This window comes from Enhydra lutris, unplaced genomic scaffold (assembly GCF_002288905.1).
Source record: "Enhydra lutris kenyoni isolate GAN:26980312 unplaced genomic scaffold, ASM228890v2 scaffoldscaffold11, whole genome shotgun sequence".
NCBI lineage: Eukaryota > Metazoa > Chordata > Mammalia > Carnivora > Mustelidae > Enhydra > Enhydra lutris.
This window is the reverse complement of record NW_019154095.1, coordinates 35,063,590-35,079,346: the sequence shown is the minus strand read 5'-3', so window position 1 is coordinate 35,079,346 and position 15,757 is coordinate 35,063,590. Positions and strand designations below refer to the sequence as shown.

The 15,757-nt window shown below is 40.3% G+C and overlaps 1 protein-coding gene across 3 annotated transcripts in view; it reads left to right on the top strand.

Moving 5' to 3' along the window:
• The window catches only part of LOC111144613 (nuclear receptor binding SET domain protein 3), a 119,889-nt gene that overhangs the window by 98,675 nt on the left and 5,457 nt on the right, over positions 1-15,757 (top strand). For 2 of the 3 annotated variants that reach the window (XM_022498999.1, XM_022498997.1), the window contains 5 exons: positions 616-772; positions 6,500-6,702; positions 7,424-7,536; positions 8,116-8,385; positions 15,339-15,455. In XM_022498999.1, the coding sequence (XP_022354707.1) occupies positions 616-772; positions 6,500-6,702; positions 7,424-7,536; positions 8,116-8,385; positions 15,339-15,455 (860 nt within the window). The remainder of the gene's footprint in view (positions 1-615; positions 773-6,499; positions 6,703-7,423; positions 7,537-8,115; positions 8,386-15,338; positions 15,456-15,757) is intronic. The other variant, XM_022498998.1, reaches the window with a different exon arrangement.

Here is a 15,757-nt window from a genome sequence, read left to right as displayed (position 1 = left end):
TTTTACTGGAAAGGGAAATGATAATGTAATCACCAATTTGAGAAAGTACAATCCTTTGCTTTTTTGCATTCTTTTATGGGGAAAGAAAAAAGTACCTGTCAACCTATTGGCTATCTTCATTCTTGCTAATTTTATTATAAAGGGATTCAGTTAACTGTGGTACTGGATTAAAATATGAAGATGACCACTGCTTGCTTTCTTAGCTCCCAAGGAGAAAAGAAAGTAAGTTGCCACATATTTCTTTGAAAATCTGCTCTCAAATCTATTCAGTCTAAAGATTGTATGCACTTGTTATGTCATCTGTTAAGAGTTTTAGCTGCCTGCTAAACTGATACCTCAACTGCCCACCTTTCTGAGGGGTAAAGACCTCAGTAATGTTTTTCATCCTCCTCAGAAGCTTTGAGTCTCTGGACATGCAGCCCTGAAAAGGACTGGAAATAGCTAAATCTGTTCATTTGCTTTCTATTTTAATCCATCACTATAGACCTGACTCAGTCCCTTTATTTCCCCCCAATTTGAATCAAAGTTAATGCACTTAAAAGATAACTTTCTCTTTCCTCTTTCTTTTTCTCTTTCCTCTTTTCTCAGTTATTAAGACTGTTTATTTGTTTCAAGGTGGAAGATTGCTCTGCTGTGAATCGTGTCCAGCTTCCTTCCACCCGGAATGCCTGAGCATAGAAATGCCAGAAGGCTGCTGGAACTGTAATGACTGTAAAGCTGGCAAGAAGCTCCATTACAAGCAGATTGTTTGGGTCAAATTGGGAAATTACAGGCAAGTTTTTCCAAGGACAAAGAGGAAATAATCATTGTTCAGACACAGGTGTTCATAATCTGTATATAAACTGGCAAGGAGATAGGTAAAACAACACAGAGCCACTTCCTTAAAAAAAAAAAAAAAAAAAAAAAGAAACAGAAGAGAAACCTGTTTTGAGTTAGTTTTTAGAGGACTGGGAGGTTAGTTGTGTTGTGTTTTTTTTTTTTTTTTTTTTTTTTTTTTTTTTTTGATTGGTTGGTTGGCTTGTTTTTATGTTCTGAAAGTTATTTTATACTAATGAACTATGTACTACTAGATTTTGGAATAAAATGTCTTATGTAGATAGTAGGGAAGATGTTTTCTTTGTGTCCTAATACATTCATATTGATTTCTCATAAAATGAAGACTTTATATCCTGGCCAAAATAGCTCTCTTTTCCCATTTTAGTTCCTGCTAGAAGCTTTAAACTGCGTGCAAGGAGAGAGCTTTTTAGAATTTAAAGAGAGAAATTATTTCATTAAGAGCTTTTAGTTCTTAAGACTAAGAATGTGTGATTGTCATTATTTTCAAAAAACTTTCTCCTTTTAAGAACGCTCTCCTTAGCAATCCTCCACTGAGCAGGAATAGCGATTTATTTTTTAAAAAACTCCACATTTTACATTTTGAGGCACATTTATCATTTTACTAATAGATACTATTCAAGAGAGCACAATGAGAATCTACTATTCGATTAGAATACTAAGTAAAATATATTTCTATAGAAATAGATTTTATATACTTCTATATATATATTATATATATAACAAACATACTGTACTATTTTAGCAATGGCTATGTCATTTTCTCTGTTTTAAATACCTCTGCTTGCTTACCTATTTAACTTTAAAAATTTTGTTTTTAGCTGAGATAAGGGGCCTTGCAGTTGAGAAGCAATCCCCCATACACACTATTTTTTTTAACATATGACAGAAAACCTCAAAGTTCCCCGCACCCAAAAAAAAGTGACAGTTAGATACATAAACAATTTTATACTTCTGGCAAAAGATAGGAAGTTTTGAAAGGCAAATGTTAAGCCAAAGTAAAAAAATTTGCACTTATACTTTAATAAGAAAAGACAAATACCTTAACAAGAACAGAGACAAAGAAGGGAAAGAGCCAGTTTGCCAAAGAATAGCAAAGAGAAAATAAACATGTAAAAATTGCTGACCCTCAGGGCATGTGGGTGGTTCATTCAGTTAAGCAGCTGCCTTCGTCTCAAGTCCCACAGGAGTCCCGCATGGAGCCCCACATTGATCTCCCTGCTCAGTGGGGAGATTGCTGCTGCTTCTCCTTCTGCCCCTCCCCTCTCCTCGCCCCGCACTTCAAATAAATAAAATCTTTTAAAAAAAAATGTTGAGCCTTACTAGAAATAAGTGTGCATTAAAAACAAAAATGTTTTTTTTTTTTCTTCAATTAACAGATTGGCGAAGATTTAAGAGTAACAATTTTTTGGCTAGGGAGGGCATAGGGAAAGGAGTGCCCCCCCCCAATAGGGCAGGCTGGCATCACATTAAAACTAACTGTGTCTGTGCTTTGACTTAGCACTTCCCCTTCAAGGAATTTAAGGGAAAAAAATTGGACAAGGAGTGTTCATTGCAGTATTCTTTTTTTAAAAAGATTTTATTTATTTATTTGACAGAGGAAGATCCCATGTAGGCAGAGAGGCAGGCAGAGAGAGAGAAGGAAACAGGCTCCCTGCTGAGTAGACAGCCTGATGTGGGACTCAATCCCAGGACCCTGAGATCATGACCTGAGCCAAAGGCAGAGGCTTTAACCCACTGAGCAACCCAGGCGCCCTGCAGTATTATTTTTAATTGCAAAAATTTGAAATAACCCAAATGCCCAGTCAGTGAGGGATTTGTCAAATAAATTACAACATATCCATAACCATAAGAGGATAATGCTGGTCTCTGTAGTAACATGAGATGATATCCACGATATATAGTTGAATTTAGAGAGCATGTTAAACAGCGTATACGTTATCATTCCATGTGTTTATATGTTTTTTAAAAATTGTAGATGTAGATATGGTTTTTTTTTCAGACCCGGAAAGAAATACATCTAATGTTAAAGTATGAGGCATAAGATTAGGGAGGCATTTTCAAATTTTCTATTACACATTTCTGCATTGTTTTAATTTTTAATCACAGCTGCTTTTTATAATTAAAAATATATCTTTCCAGGGTGGGAAGGGGTGTGAGTTTGACAATTGATAAAACATTCCTATATAAGAAATATCTAAAACAGTGTAAGAAGCCTTCAGATCTTCCCATAAATTTCAGAATGTCTACTTTTTTAAATTCCTTTTTTGGGTTTTGGGGTTTTTTTTTTTTGAGATATAACTGACATAACATTATATTAGTTTCAGGTTGATTCAGTATTTGTATATGTTTCGAAATCATCACCACAACAAGTCTAGTTAAGCAGCACACATAGTTACAGAATTTTTTTTTCTTGTAATAAGAACTTTTTGTTGTTATTGAACAATTCCATTTATATGAAATGACAAAATTAGGCAAATCATTAGGGACAGAAAACAGATTAGTGGTTGCCAAGGGCCACAGTAGGTGGGAGTAGGTGGTGAATGCTCATGGGTTGCACAGCATTGCAAATGTACTAACAACCATAGTGTATACAACTTAAAATGCTTAAAATGGTGAATTTTGCCTCAAAAAAAGTAAAAGTAAAACAGAAAACAACAAAAAAAAAAAACCAGGTGGCTCTAATAGCTTCAAGATGCCTTTGAAATGAGGCCTCCATGGCAACAGTCTCTGAAGAGATATGATAAGAACCTTTAAGGTCTACTCACTTAGCAACTTTCATGTATACAATCCAGTATTATGAACTGTGGTCACCATGGTGTACATTATATATTTCCTTTATAAAAAGTTATGAATATGAAAGTATCTGCAATTTAATTTTCTTACTTACATTTTAATCACATTACATTTTTAAAAAGCCCAAAGTAGTGCTCTCATTGGGGTTCATAGCTCAATGAGATTCTATATGCAGGTCAGGTTATTTTCACATGTTTTGCAAAGACTCCCATCCATGAACTAATTCTTTTTTTTTTTTTCTTTTCCGTGTAACGGTATTCATTGTTTTTGCACCACATCCAGTGCTCCATGCAATACGTGCCCTCCCTAACACCCACCACCTGGTTCCCCCAACCTCCCACCCCCTGCCCCTTCAAAACCCTCAGGTTGTTTTTCAGAGTCCATAGTCTCTCATGGTTCACCTCCCCATGAACTAATTCTTAATGTATTTTTTTTTCCAGTCAGGCCCAGCTGGGTCACATGAAGCTGTTTCTTTTCAATAACTGGTTACCCCAATGCGAAGCCTCCTGGGGGAAGTGAGGAGGACCCAGAACAACCCCTGGCAGAAAGTGTGCCCCTTCCTAATTGTCCTAGTGAATGTAGTTATTGTGTACACACTTAATACCTTAAAATGAGTTAGAAATAACCATTTCCTGGGGCACCTGGGTGGCTCAGTCAGTTAAGCGTCTGCCTTTGGCTCAGGTCATGATCCCAGGCTGCATGGGGCTCTCTGCTTAGTGGGGAGTCTGCTTTTCCCTCTCGCTCTGCTGCTCCCCCCATTCCCTCTCTCTCAAATAAATAAAATCTTAAGAAAGAAAGAAATAACCATTTCCTGAAATACTGATTACACAAAATAGTGTTTTAATAATTTGAACACAGACTCTTGCCTACTTTTATTTCCTCACTTTTTTTTTAAGAGAGAAAAAGTGAGCACGTGACCCGGAGGTGGGGGGCAGCAGGGGCAGAGCTCAGAGCCTGACTTGGGGCTTGATCTTGTGAGCCTGTGATCATGACCTGAACTGAAATCAAGAGTCAGTTGCTTAACTGACGGAGCCACCCAACTAAGCCTCTCTTGCCTACATTTTAAATTAATTCTTAGGGCCACCTGGGTGGCTCAGTCAGTTAAGTGTCTGCTGTCAGCTCAGGTCATGATCCCTGAGTTCTGGGATCAAGCCCTCCTGGGCTCCTTGCTCAGCAGGGAGCCTGCTTCTCCTCCCTCTGCCTACTGCTCTGCCTGTGCACGTGCTCTCTCTCTCTGTGTCAAATAAATAAAATCTTTTTGAAAATTCATTCTTGGGTGACTATAGGGTACTTTTTAGATGAAACATGTTCAAATTCTGCACTATAAATCTGGGAGTGTAATCATGTTTTGTTTACCTTCTAAATAATATAATTACTCATTAAGTGAGTGGTTTTATCAGACATCTGTAAAGTAAAAGATGGAAAAAATTCAAGTGTTTGTGTATTTACTGTTCATACTGATTATTTTACATACTACCAAAACTTAACCCTTCACTGGCCCAATTGTTGGAAATTGTCAACTGTACCTCACAAAGAGTTCATTTAGTGATTGTTGTGCTAGTCAGTCATTGCATGAAACCGTTAGTTTTCATCCTGCCCCAAATCTCACATTATGATGTGAGATGAATTCGATTCTGAAATACATACTTACATAAACCTCATACATATGACCAAAAATTATTTACCCTGGTTGATTAGAGAGAAGAAAATGCTTGTTTCTTTTTTTTTTTAAAGATTTTATTTATTTGACAGACAGAGATCACAAGTAGGCAGAGAGGCAGGCAGAGAGAGAGAGAGAAAGAGAGGAGGAAGCAGGCTCCCTGCAGAGCAGAGAGCCCGATGTGGGGCTCGATCCCAGGACCCTGAGATCATGACCCGAGCCGAAGGCAGAGGCTTTAACCCACTGAGCTACCCAGGCGCCCCGAAAATGTTTGTTTGAATGGAAGTGGTCATTCTTTACTATAGCTTCTGTTTATTCTCAGATGATGCCCTTGACTACTAGAAATAAACATTTATACCTTGAAAGATAATCTTGGTATTAAGAATGCCAAATTTGGAGGAACACATGACGTTTTTAGGATTGAAGTTGGGTTTGGAATAGTAAAAAATAGTAAATAGTAAAAATGGTAAATTCTGATTCTTAAACTGGGTAGTGAGTTCATTGTTATTCTCTTTTTATGCTTTATAACTTATATGTTCATGATACATATTTCTTTATATCAAGTATTTTTTTTTATTCTTTTAAAGATTTTATTTATTTACTTGAGATCGAGAAAGAGAGCAGGAGCAGGGGAGCAGAAGAAGAGGAAGAAGCAGGCTTCCCACTGAGCAGGGAACCCGACATGGGGCTCGATCCCAGGACCCTGGGATCACAACCTGAACCTAAGGCAGACGCTTAACCATTTGAGCCACCCAGGCGCCCTACATCAAGTATTAATTTTTAAAGAAAAAACTAGATTGGGTGTTTAGGGTATAGTTTATTTAGTCTGTGTTCACTAATTCACTAATACGTATGGGGTTTTTTTTAAGATTTTATTTATTTATTTGAGAGAGAGAACAAGCAGTGGGGAGGGGCAGACGGAGGGAAGGAGAAAGAGAAGCAGACTCCCCACTTAGCAGGGAGCCTGATGTGGGGCTCAATTCCAGAGCTGAAGGCAGATGCTTAACCAACTGAACCACCCAGAAGCCCCTCAATATGTTTTTAAATGATGTGTGGTTTGGTAGGGTTAAAGATAAACAAGGAATTTTTTGTCCTTAGAAACTGAATGAAAATTGCAGGTACAAATCCTCCCCCTTGCCCCGGACCAGCCATGTAAAAGAATGGTATGGTTTGTTCATTCTCTTGATCTGAAATTGCTTTTGTTTTCAGATGGTGGCCAGCAGAGATCTGCAATCCCAGGTCTGTGCCACTGAACATCCAGGGCCTTAAGCATGACTTGGGGGACTTCCCTGTGTTCTTCTTTGGTTCTCATGACTACTATTGGGTACACCAGGGCAGAGTGTTCCCTTATGTTGAAGGAGATAAAAGCTTTGCTGAGGGACAGACTAGTATTAACAAGACCTTCAAGAAAGGTAAGTTGAATGATGTTTATAGGGGCTGAAAACTAAGACTCCACGGTTGATTTCTCGCCATGTCCTGACTTGCGTAGAGAACTTTCACCGGGTGTTAGGATCCAGCACCCCTACGTATCCAGTCGCGTTAGAGCCACATCTTATTCAGTCAGTTAGAGAAATACATTTCATTATAGTAGACTCTGCCATCTGTGTGAAAGGAGTTTCTTCTGCGATCTTTCTACAAACATAGAGATTATTTTGGAAATAATCTTTTTAATCAAGTGAAGCTCCCTTGCCACAGAAGAGCAGTAAAATCTTCTCACAAAGAGCCTTACAACTGTTTTTGCAACAAGTTTCCAGGAAGTTTGGCTTTCTGGGTAAGAGTAAAATGAATTTAAATCTGGTACAATGTAAAAAGCTGGAGTTTTTCGGTTGGTTGGTTGGTTGGGGGTATTTTGTTTTTTTGTTTTTTTCTTTTTGCTTTACTTGGAAGGGTCTGATTATTGAAGTAGGACCTCCTCCTTGAGGCAGCAGCTTGCATAGCGCCCAACTTTAGCCCTAAATGAGTTATATCCTATTTCAGTGTCTTGGTGGAAAATGGTCATTTCCCGAATAATTTTAAAAAGAAAGCCTCAGGCCAGATCCAGGGCATTGAGAAAGCAACGTAAAGCTGCTCTCCCAGAAGTTATTTGGGTTTTCTTTTTAGTGTTTATATACTTTGTTTGGTCTTTATTGGCAGCACTGGAAGAAGCTGCAAAACGTTTCCAGGAATTGAAAGCACAAAGAGAAAGCAGAGAAGCGCTAGAGACTGAAAAAAACTCAAGAAAACCTCCTCCTTACAAACACATCAAAGTGAGTCTCTGCCCATGAAAACATTAGTATTTGACAGGCAACAGGAAACGCATTACTGTCTTAGTCATTAGAAGGCACTTTCTGACTTATGAAAACTTTTGCCACTTACCACCCCAGTCTTCGGTTGAACAGACCGGGAGCTTTGGATGGAAGCATAAAATGGGAGCTGGGGCTGCTGGGGTGTGAGGAGGCCGTTGATAAGCCCTCTCATGGCTGGGAGCAACGTGTTCCGTGTGGAATCCTGTCCTTGCCCGACCAGGTTGTCCTGCAACCAAATGAGAATGTAGGTGTTTAGCTCCTCCAGAAAAGCCCACAGTTGTCTTCAGTTAGGAAATTTCTGTCAACTGGTAGAAGAAATACACAGGATAAATACGGGAGAGTTTACGTCAGACTTTGATATTTCTCTCCACTTGGGAGAGGCCATCTTGTTCTTAGCTTTTTCAGGGGAAATTGAGGTCAAGATAGAAAGAGCCTTTCTCAGAGTCATGCCGTGAGGCAGTTGCCGAGCCAGAAATCGCCTGGATGTGTCTTGATGTTTCCGCTGAAATTCTTGGTCTTCTTTGTGGCTTTGTCTTCTAGGCTAACAAAGTGATAGGAAAGGTACAGATCCACGTTGCAGACCTGTCCGAGATTCCCCGCTGCAACTGCAAGCCAGCCGATGAGAACCCGTGCGGCCTGGAGTCGGAGTGCCTGAACCGCATGCTGCAGTACGAGTGCCACCCGCAGGTGTGCCCGGCCGGTGAGCGCTGCCAGAACCAGTGCTTCACCAAGAGGCTCTACCCTGATGCCGAGGTCATCAAAACAGAGCGAAGGGGCTGGGGCCTCAGGACCAAGAGGAGCATTAAGAAGGTAGCGTGGGACAGGGACTGAGGGGCAGACGAGGGCCTGTGCCTCTCAGAAGATGCTTCATCTTCTCTTAGGGATGGAATACATGGGAATTTAGGGCAAAATTTTGAAACATCCCAACGTGAGGGTTGGGCACTTCTCGAGTAAAGCAGAAGCAGTAGGAAGAAGCAGTAATAAAATACACATAAATTTTGGGTGTCCTGTGATTAAGTATAAAAAGGAGAAGGGACAGTGGTCATTTTCACTGTGAAATATTGTTTACTTGTTAAGCAAAAGAGCTATAAAAGGCTTCACAGAGTCAAAAAAGTGCAAAAGTCAGAACATAGTGGAATGAAAGCTAGCAAACCCAGGACTTCGTGCCTTTGTCACCATTCCTTGGCCCTGAGGCCAGGCAGGGCCAAATCACAACTCCCTGAGCCTCAGTTTCCTCCCCTCTCCAATGGACATGGTAATCCCTGCCCACATATTTGAAAGGGTTGCTGCCAGTCTCGGATTAGATTATGTATGCAAAAGCAACTGGCCAAAGTTGAGATCTTTGACCCTTACAAATTATCTTTATTCTTATACTTGGAGGCAGTTTTTCAGAGCAGTGTCTTTGTAGAAAAATTTTTAAATGCAAATAACTTAAAGAAAAATGAAAATCTGCAGCAAATCCTACTGTTTGAACAGTGACTGTCAGACTTCAGAAATCCTGGGAATCTCTTGGGATCTTTACCAAGAATAATGTCTTACTGAAATATCTGGGACAGGCCTGAACAGTGTGCATTTTAAAACCAGGCCCCCAGCCCACCTCCACCTTCACACCTCCACCACGCTTCCCCTCCCCCTACTTGCCTAGTGCCCACAGAGAGAGAATGCAGAGAGGCTTCCACTGAGAGAAGGCAGGTCTGGTAGGCATTTAAAGCTACTCTTGACATTTTTGTACCTGTTAAAAAAAAAAAATCACCTCTGTAATTAAGAAGTACCATATAATGTAGGAAAGAGAAACAATACAAAAAAGATAATAAAGAGTGAAATTCCTTCATCCCTTCCATCTCTCACCAGACATGACCATTGTTAAGAGGCTATCATGTAGCCTTTTATAACCTTTTCTACACAGTTATAAATGTAAATGTATATACAAATACATATTCTGATATTTTATACTTATAGGGTTTTTAAAAACATAAATATGATACATATTATTTTATTCCACTTCATGTATCATAAATACAGCTTAATGACAGTACATACAGATTGCTCCTCATTCTTTGTAACAGTCCCTTTGTATTCTATAGTAAAATGTACCATAACTTATTTCACCTATTTTCTAATTAATTTATATATATACATTTCATTCTATAATGAACATTCTTGATCATCTATCTCTATGCACCCAGGTTTTTTTTAAAGATTTTATTTATTTATTAGAAAGAGCAAGCACAAGCAGGGGGAGGGGCAGGGGAGGAGGGAAAAGCAGTGGGAGAGGGAGAAGCAGACTCCCCGATGAGCAGGGAGCCCGATTCCAGGACCCCAAGATCATGACTTGAGCCAAAGGTAGATGCTTAACTGACTGAGCCACGCAGGCGCCCTTTAGGCACCCGTTTCTCTAGGTTAGATTGCTTGAGGTGAGACTCATGCAGTAAGCATGTGTTTGTGAAGCTGCTTCAGTGTGCCAGCGATTCCTCTGGGCATTTGGAAAAACAGTAGTGCACAAGACACCTTTGTGGGTCTGCTGGAGACAGGTAGTAAACAGATATATGATGTTGAGTACTGCTAAAATGCTGCAGAAAAAAATAGTGCAGTCAAAGGGGAGGGCTGGTGACAGGGATTGTTATTTCAGACTGCTTGGGTAAGGAGGGCTGAGGAGGTGCCGTATGACGTGAACATGAGGGAGAAAGCTGTGCAAGCACATAAGGGAGAAGAGCATTCCAGACTGAAGAAAAAGCAAGGACAGAGGCCTTAGCATGCTCCAGAAACAGCAGGAGAGCCAGTGCACCTGGCGAAGGAGGAGGAAAGGGGTAGTTGGTAGGTAGGAGATGCAGGAGAGGGTGGCCTGGGGCTAGATCCTGTGTGGCCTTAGAGGCCACAAGAGGGAGGCTTCTGGACGATTTTAGTGGGAAGTGACTTGATCTGACTTGATGTGTTCATTCTCTGTTGCTGCATAACAATAATACTGCGAACTCGGGAACTTACAATGTAACACAGTTTATTTTCTCACAGTTTCTAGGGCTCAGGAGTCAGGAAGTGCTTGGCTAGATTCTCTCCTTAGGGTCTCACAGGGTTTCAGTCAGGATGCTGTCCAGGACTAGATTCTCATTCTTCTGCCTCAACTGGAGAAAGGTCCACTTTCCTGCTTGCATGGCTATTGGTAGAATTCTGCTCTTTGCTCCTGTGGGTCTGAGAGCTTTGGATGTTTTCTTGGTCTTGGTTTGTTGTTGTTTTCATTGTTTTGCTGCTATTAGCTTCTAGAGGCTGCCCACGATTCCTTGCCATATAGGGTTCCCCAACATGGATTTTTGCTTCCTCACAGCCAGCGAGGGGGAGAGACACTCCACTCCAAATGGATGCTAACGTCTTGATGTAACAAACTCACTTAATCACATACATCCTGTCACCTTTGCCATGGTCTGTTGGGTTAGAAGCACGTCACAGGACCCGTTCACTTAAGGACAGAGGATCACACCATAGCGTGAGCCCCAGGAGACAGGCATGTTGGGGGCCATCTTAAGTACCTGTGTGCCACGCTTGGGGTTCAGAAGAATAACTGGGTGTAGTCTGGGGAATTTATGGTCATGGGGAAGGAGTAGCAAAAAGGAGATCATTATCATCCGAGAGAGATGATGGTGGTGTGGACCGCTAGGGTTGTAGCAGAAGAGAAGTGGGTGGATTGCTGACATTTTGAAGGCAGAGCCAACAGGATTCGCCGATGCATTAGATATATGGATCGCGTCCACTGGCCAAAGGCCATTAGCATTTAAAATGTCATTGTAGGTAGGGCGCCTGGGTGGCTCAGTTGGTTGCGTCCAACTCTTGGCTCAGCTCAGGTCTTAATCCCAGGGTCATGAGTTCAAGCCCTGGACACAGCATGGAGCCTACTTAATGAAACAAAAGTCATTATAGGATGCAAAAAAAATTATTATTATTTTTTTAATAATGTCTGCACTCAACATGGGGCTCGAACTCACAACTGTAAGATCAAGAGGAGCACACTCTTCCAACTGAGCCAGCCAGGTGCCCTGAGAGTGCAAAATTTTTGATGTTACTTTAATGCCATGCATATCACATATACAAATTTTTGCCTGTGACTTGGGGAGTTTTAGGGTTTATCCTGAAATTTATCTAGTTTAATATCGTGTTAACAACTTTTAAGAGTAATTGCATTTATTTTAAAATGTATTCTAATTTATTAAATTGATATAATCAAGAGAAAAGAAAAATACAGCTAGAATTATTCTGCCAGTTAGCTCTTGAGGAATTCCTAATGTAAGACAGTTAGTCTTCTACAAAATAGCTGGAAGTATATATTCCTGAAAAGCAAAATCACGAAGACTGGGTAGCAACATAGAAAAGATTTGTGGTGAATTGAGGGGACAGAAGCCAAATATGAAATTGATTGTACACAGCCAGTTCTCTCCTTTTTATATGTAACAGATTCCTGAAAATGTGTGCTAGAGCCAAGTAAGAGACTTCCTGTTACAGAGTGATTTCTTTCTCAAAAATTAAAAAAATATATATATTAAATACTGAATTATACCCTATCTTTTTGCCATAGTCTTTAAGGACAGATTACTAGCATTTTTAAAGTTCTTCATTTGGACATTTTTGTTCACAGTTGAATTCACAGTTAATGGGTGTCCTTTGGGTTTGTTTGTCTTTTTATAAGACTTTATTTATTTATTTTTTAATGTGGGGCTTGAATTCACAACCTCAAGATTAAAAGTTCCATGCTCTGCCAACTGAGCCAGCCAGGTACCCCACAGTTAATGGTTTTAAGTCCAGTAAGCAACTCTTTAGTTTTTCGTTTTTTTCTTTCAGATTTTATTTATTTATTTGAGAGAGAGAGCGTGCACAAAGGGTGGAGGGGCAAAGGGATAGGGAGAAGCAGACTCCCTACGGGGACTCGATCCCAGGACCTGGGATCATGACCTGAGCCAAAGGCAGATGCTTAACTGACTGAGCCACCCAGGCACCCCGGTGAGCAACTCTTTGAGGCTAAGGTTTGTTTAGGACGTCTGAAATATTTCTTTTACAAAATAGCTAGGAATATATATTTACAGTGTTATCAAATTGATATTAGCACTTTTAACTTTCCTGTATTCACTCATTTTCATAAGACAGTAAATATAAACCATAATACATGATACTCAAGCTTTCACAGCCACAGAACCATTTCTTTAAATGAAACCTTACCTTGAATCCTAATATGTGGAAAAGATGATGTATAGCCAATTGGTTGCAGTTCTGCTCTATGGGTTTCAGTTAAAAAAAACCCTGCCATTAACCCAGTCTGGCATGTATGGCACCGGCAGTGGGCTAATTCCAATATAAAGAGGAGTCCTCCCTTGTCTTAAGTAAATAAAGACTAGACTGACTTTTTATCCAGTCAGTTATTCTAAAAAAAAAACCCCAAAACCGACCCTGCCATTAAATAAGTATAGTAACACAGGGCAGTGAGGAAATCTACCTGTGAGGGCGGTGGTCCCACGTGATGGTGCGAATTGCTCATCAGCTGTGTCACAGCCCGGGCTAGATGGAGGGAAAGCCTGGTAAGGTGACAGAGCATGGGGCTCAAATGTGCATACCCTCCTCCGTCCTTCATGAGAAAGGACTGGAAGGAAAACATAGTTGCAGTTATCAATTAAATATAATTCTTTTTCTTTTTCTTTTCTTTTTTTTTTTTGGGTATTTGTACATTTCTTTTTCTAACCTAATTCTTTGTCATAGCCCAGAGGTCAACTTTTGGGGCCACCATTCCCCAGTGGAAGCAAGTATGTAGCTCCTTGAGGCTGACTCAGAGCCTCACTGACCCCACTAACAGCAGACCTCCAAGGGAAGGGACATGCACAGGACATTAGGTTGGTTCCTTCCAGTTTGACCCATTAACTTTTTCTCTTATTATAGAAGTGACAATCTTTTGTTTTTATCAGTAGAGAAAGATTAAATATTTGTAAGAATGTTGGCTTATGTTCTTAATGATTTGCCAAAATCAGAGAATATGGTACTTCTCTTCAGATTACTGAAATTTACTATCAATTCTGTGATTCTAAGAACCGTGAATCTAAGTGATTAAACCATGAATTCTAAGAACTAATGAAAATTTGTATAGGGGAGGAAGTCAGGGTGGGAAGAACAAGAAGTCTGGTGAAACAATAAGCAAATACATTGTTTCCTACGACATTTCTTTTTCTATATGACAAAAAGTTCTGTAGGTAATGCTCTTGTCCTGGATTGAATCAGCCATGCTTTTGGGGTGAAAGGGTTAATGACTATGAATGTATAAACACAAGATGTTGAATTATAGTATTTACCTTATGTTAAAAGAAGCTAGTCATGGGGCACCTGGATGGCACAATCAGTTAAGTGTCTGACTCCTGGTTTCTGCTTGGGTCCTGAACCCAGGATCCTCGGATTGAGCCCTGTGTTGGACTCCCTGCTGAGAGCTTCTTCCCTCTCCCTCTGCTCCTCCCCCTGCTTGTGCTCTCTCTCGTTCTCCCTCTCAAGTAAGTAAAATCTTTAAAAAATAATAAAAGAATCTAATCACTGCACACCTGTGAGAACAGCAAAATGAAAACTAGTCGGCAGTGCTGGCAAGGATATGGAGAACCCGGGTCTCTCCCGCCGTGGGAAAGTACGATGGGGATGTGAAATGGTGCAAACACTCCAGAAAAGAGTTTCTTATAAAACTAAACATAAACTCACCATTTGACCCAACCAGTTGTACTCCTGGCCATTTATCCCAGAGAAGTGAAAACCTATGTGTACACAAAAACTTTTTACCAGAATGTTCACAACAGCTTGGTTTGTAATAGCCCAAATATGAAAATAATTCAGACATGCCTCAGAAGAGTGAACCAGCAAACAAACCGCAGTACATCCACAGGGCGAAAGAGTGCTCAGCAGGAGAAAACACACTGGACTGCGGACACACACAACAAATGGGTCAGGTCCCAAGAGAATTAAGAGTGAGGGGGTTTTTGCCAACCTCAAAAAATCACATACCGTGTGATTTCATTTGCAGAACATCCTCCAAACGACGGCGATGGAGAACAGATTAGGCATGGGATGGGGTGGAGGAGGGAAGGAGGCTGGTGTCATTATGGACTGTACAAGGAGTCTTCGTGGAGATGGAACAGTTCTGTATCTAATTGTGGTGCTCATGTGCACACACACACACACACACACACACACACACACACACACAGTGCATATAAAATTAGTGCAGTCTGAGTAAGATTTATAATTTGTACCAATGTCAGATCTTTAGTTTTAATACAGTCCTATAGCTCCGTAAGATGCTGCCTTCAGGAAATGCTAAGTGAGGGGTACACGGATCCTCTCTGTGCTATTTTTGCAACTGCCTGTGAATATCTAGATTTACTCCAAAATAAAAAGTTTAAAAAAAAAAGAATTCATTTAACAGGCATTAACCCTAATGCTGTACACTTAGTAAAAGTCAGCGTAATACACCCTCAAAGGCTTGAGTTAGCCTTATCTCCGGCTCCCACCATTATGTCACTTGGACATGTTGTCCTAAATCATATTGTCACAAGAAAAGACAGGTTATCACCTTTTGAGACACTGCTACAAGAAAAATAGTGCCACCTGCCTGCCAGGGAATGACTACTATTTCTTTCTAGCGTTTGATTTCCAGGATTCTTTTTGGTTAATGCTCTTGGATTACACATGGGTGTTAAGGAATGCTCTCAAAGGGAACACACTGGTCTTACATTTACAGAGTGCATGCTTCTCTGCAGGGTGAATTTGTAAATGAATACGTTGGCGAATTAATTGATGAAGAAGAATGCAGATTGCGAATCAAGAGAGCCCACGAGAACAGTGTAACTAATTTTTATATGTTAACTGTTACCAAGGTAAAATTGCTTTTTTTTGTAAGAAAAAAAAGGATTTTTGGTCTTTGTTTCATGGGCTTAGGTTGAACTCCATTTCCTCTAATTTGATTGTTTTTTTCTGGAGAATGAGGGTGCTTTGCCGTAGCCAGTATGCTAGCCACCATATTATGCTAATTATAGCAGGCTACACAAAGGCTGATTGTTGAAGCCTTGCACTTGGCATGTGAGTGGACAGATGACCAGGACCAGCGTGGACATACGGGGCTTTTTGTCTCAGCTCTTCTTAGTCACTGAAGGACCTGGCCCTCAGTTTCTCCGTCACT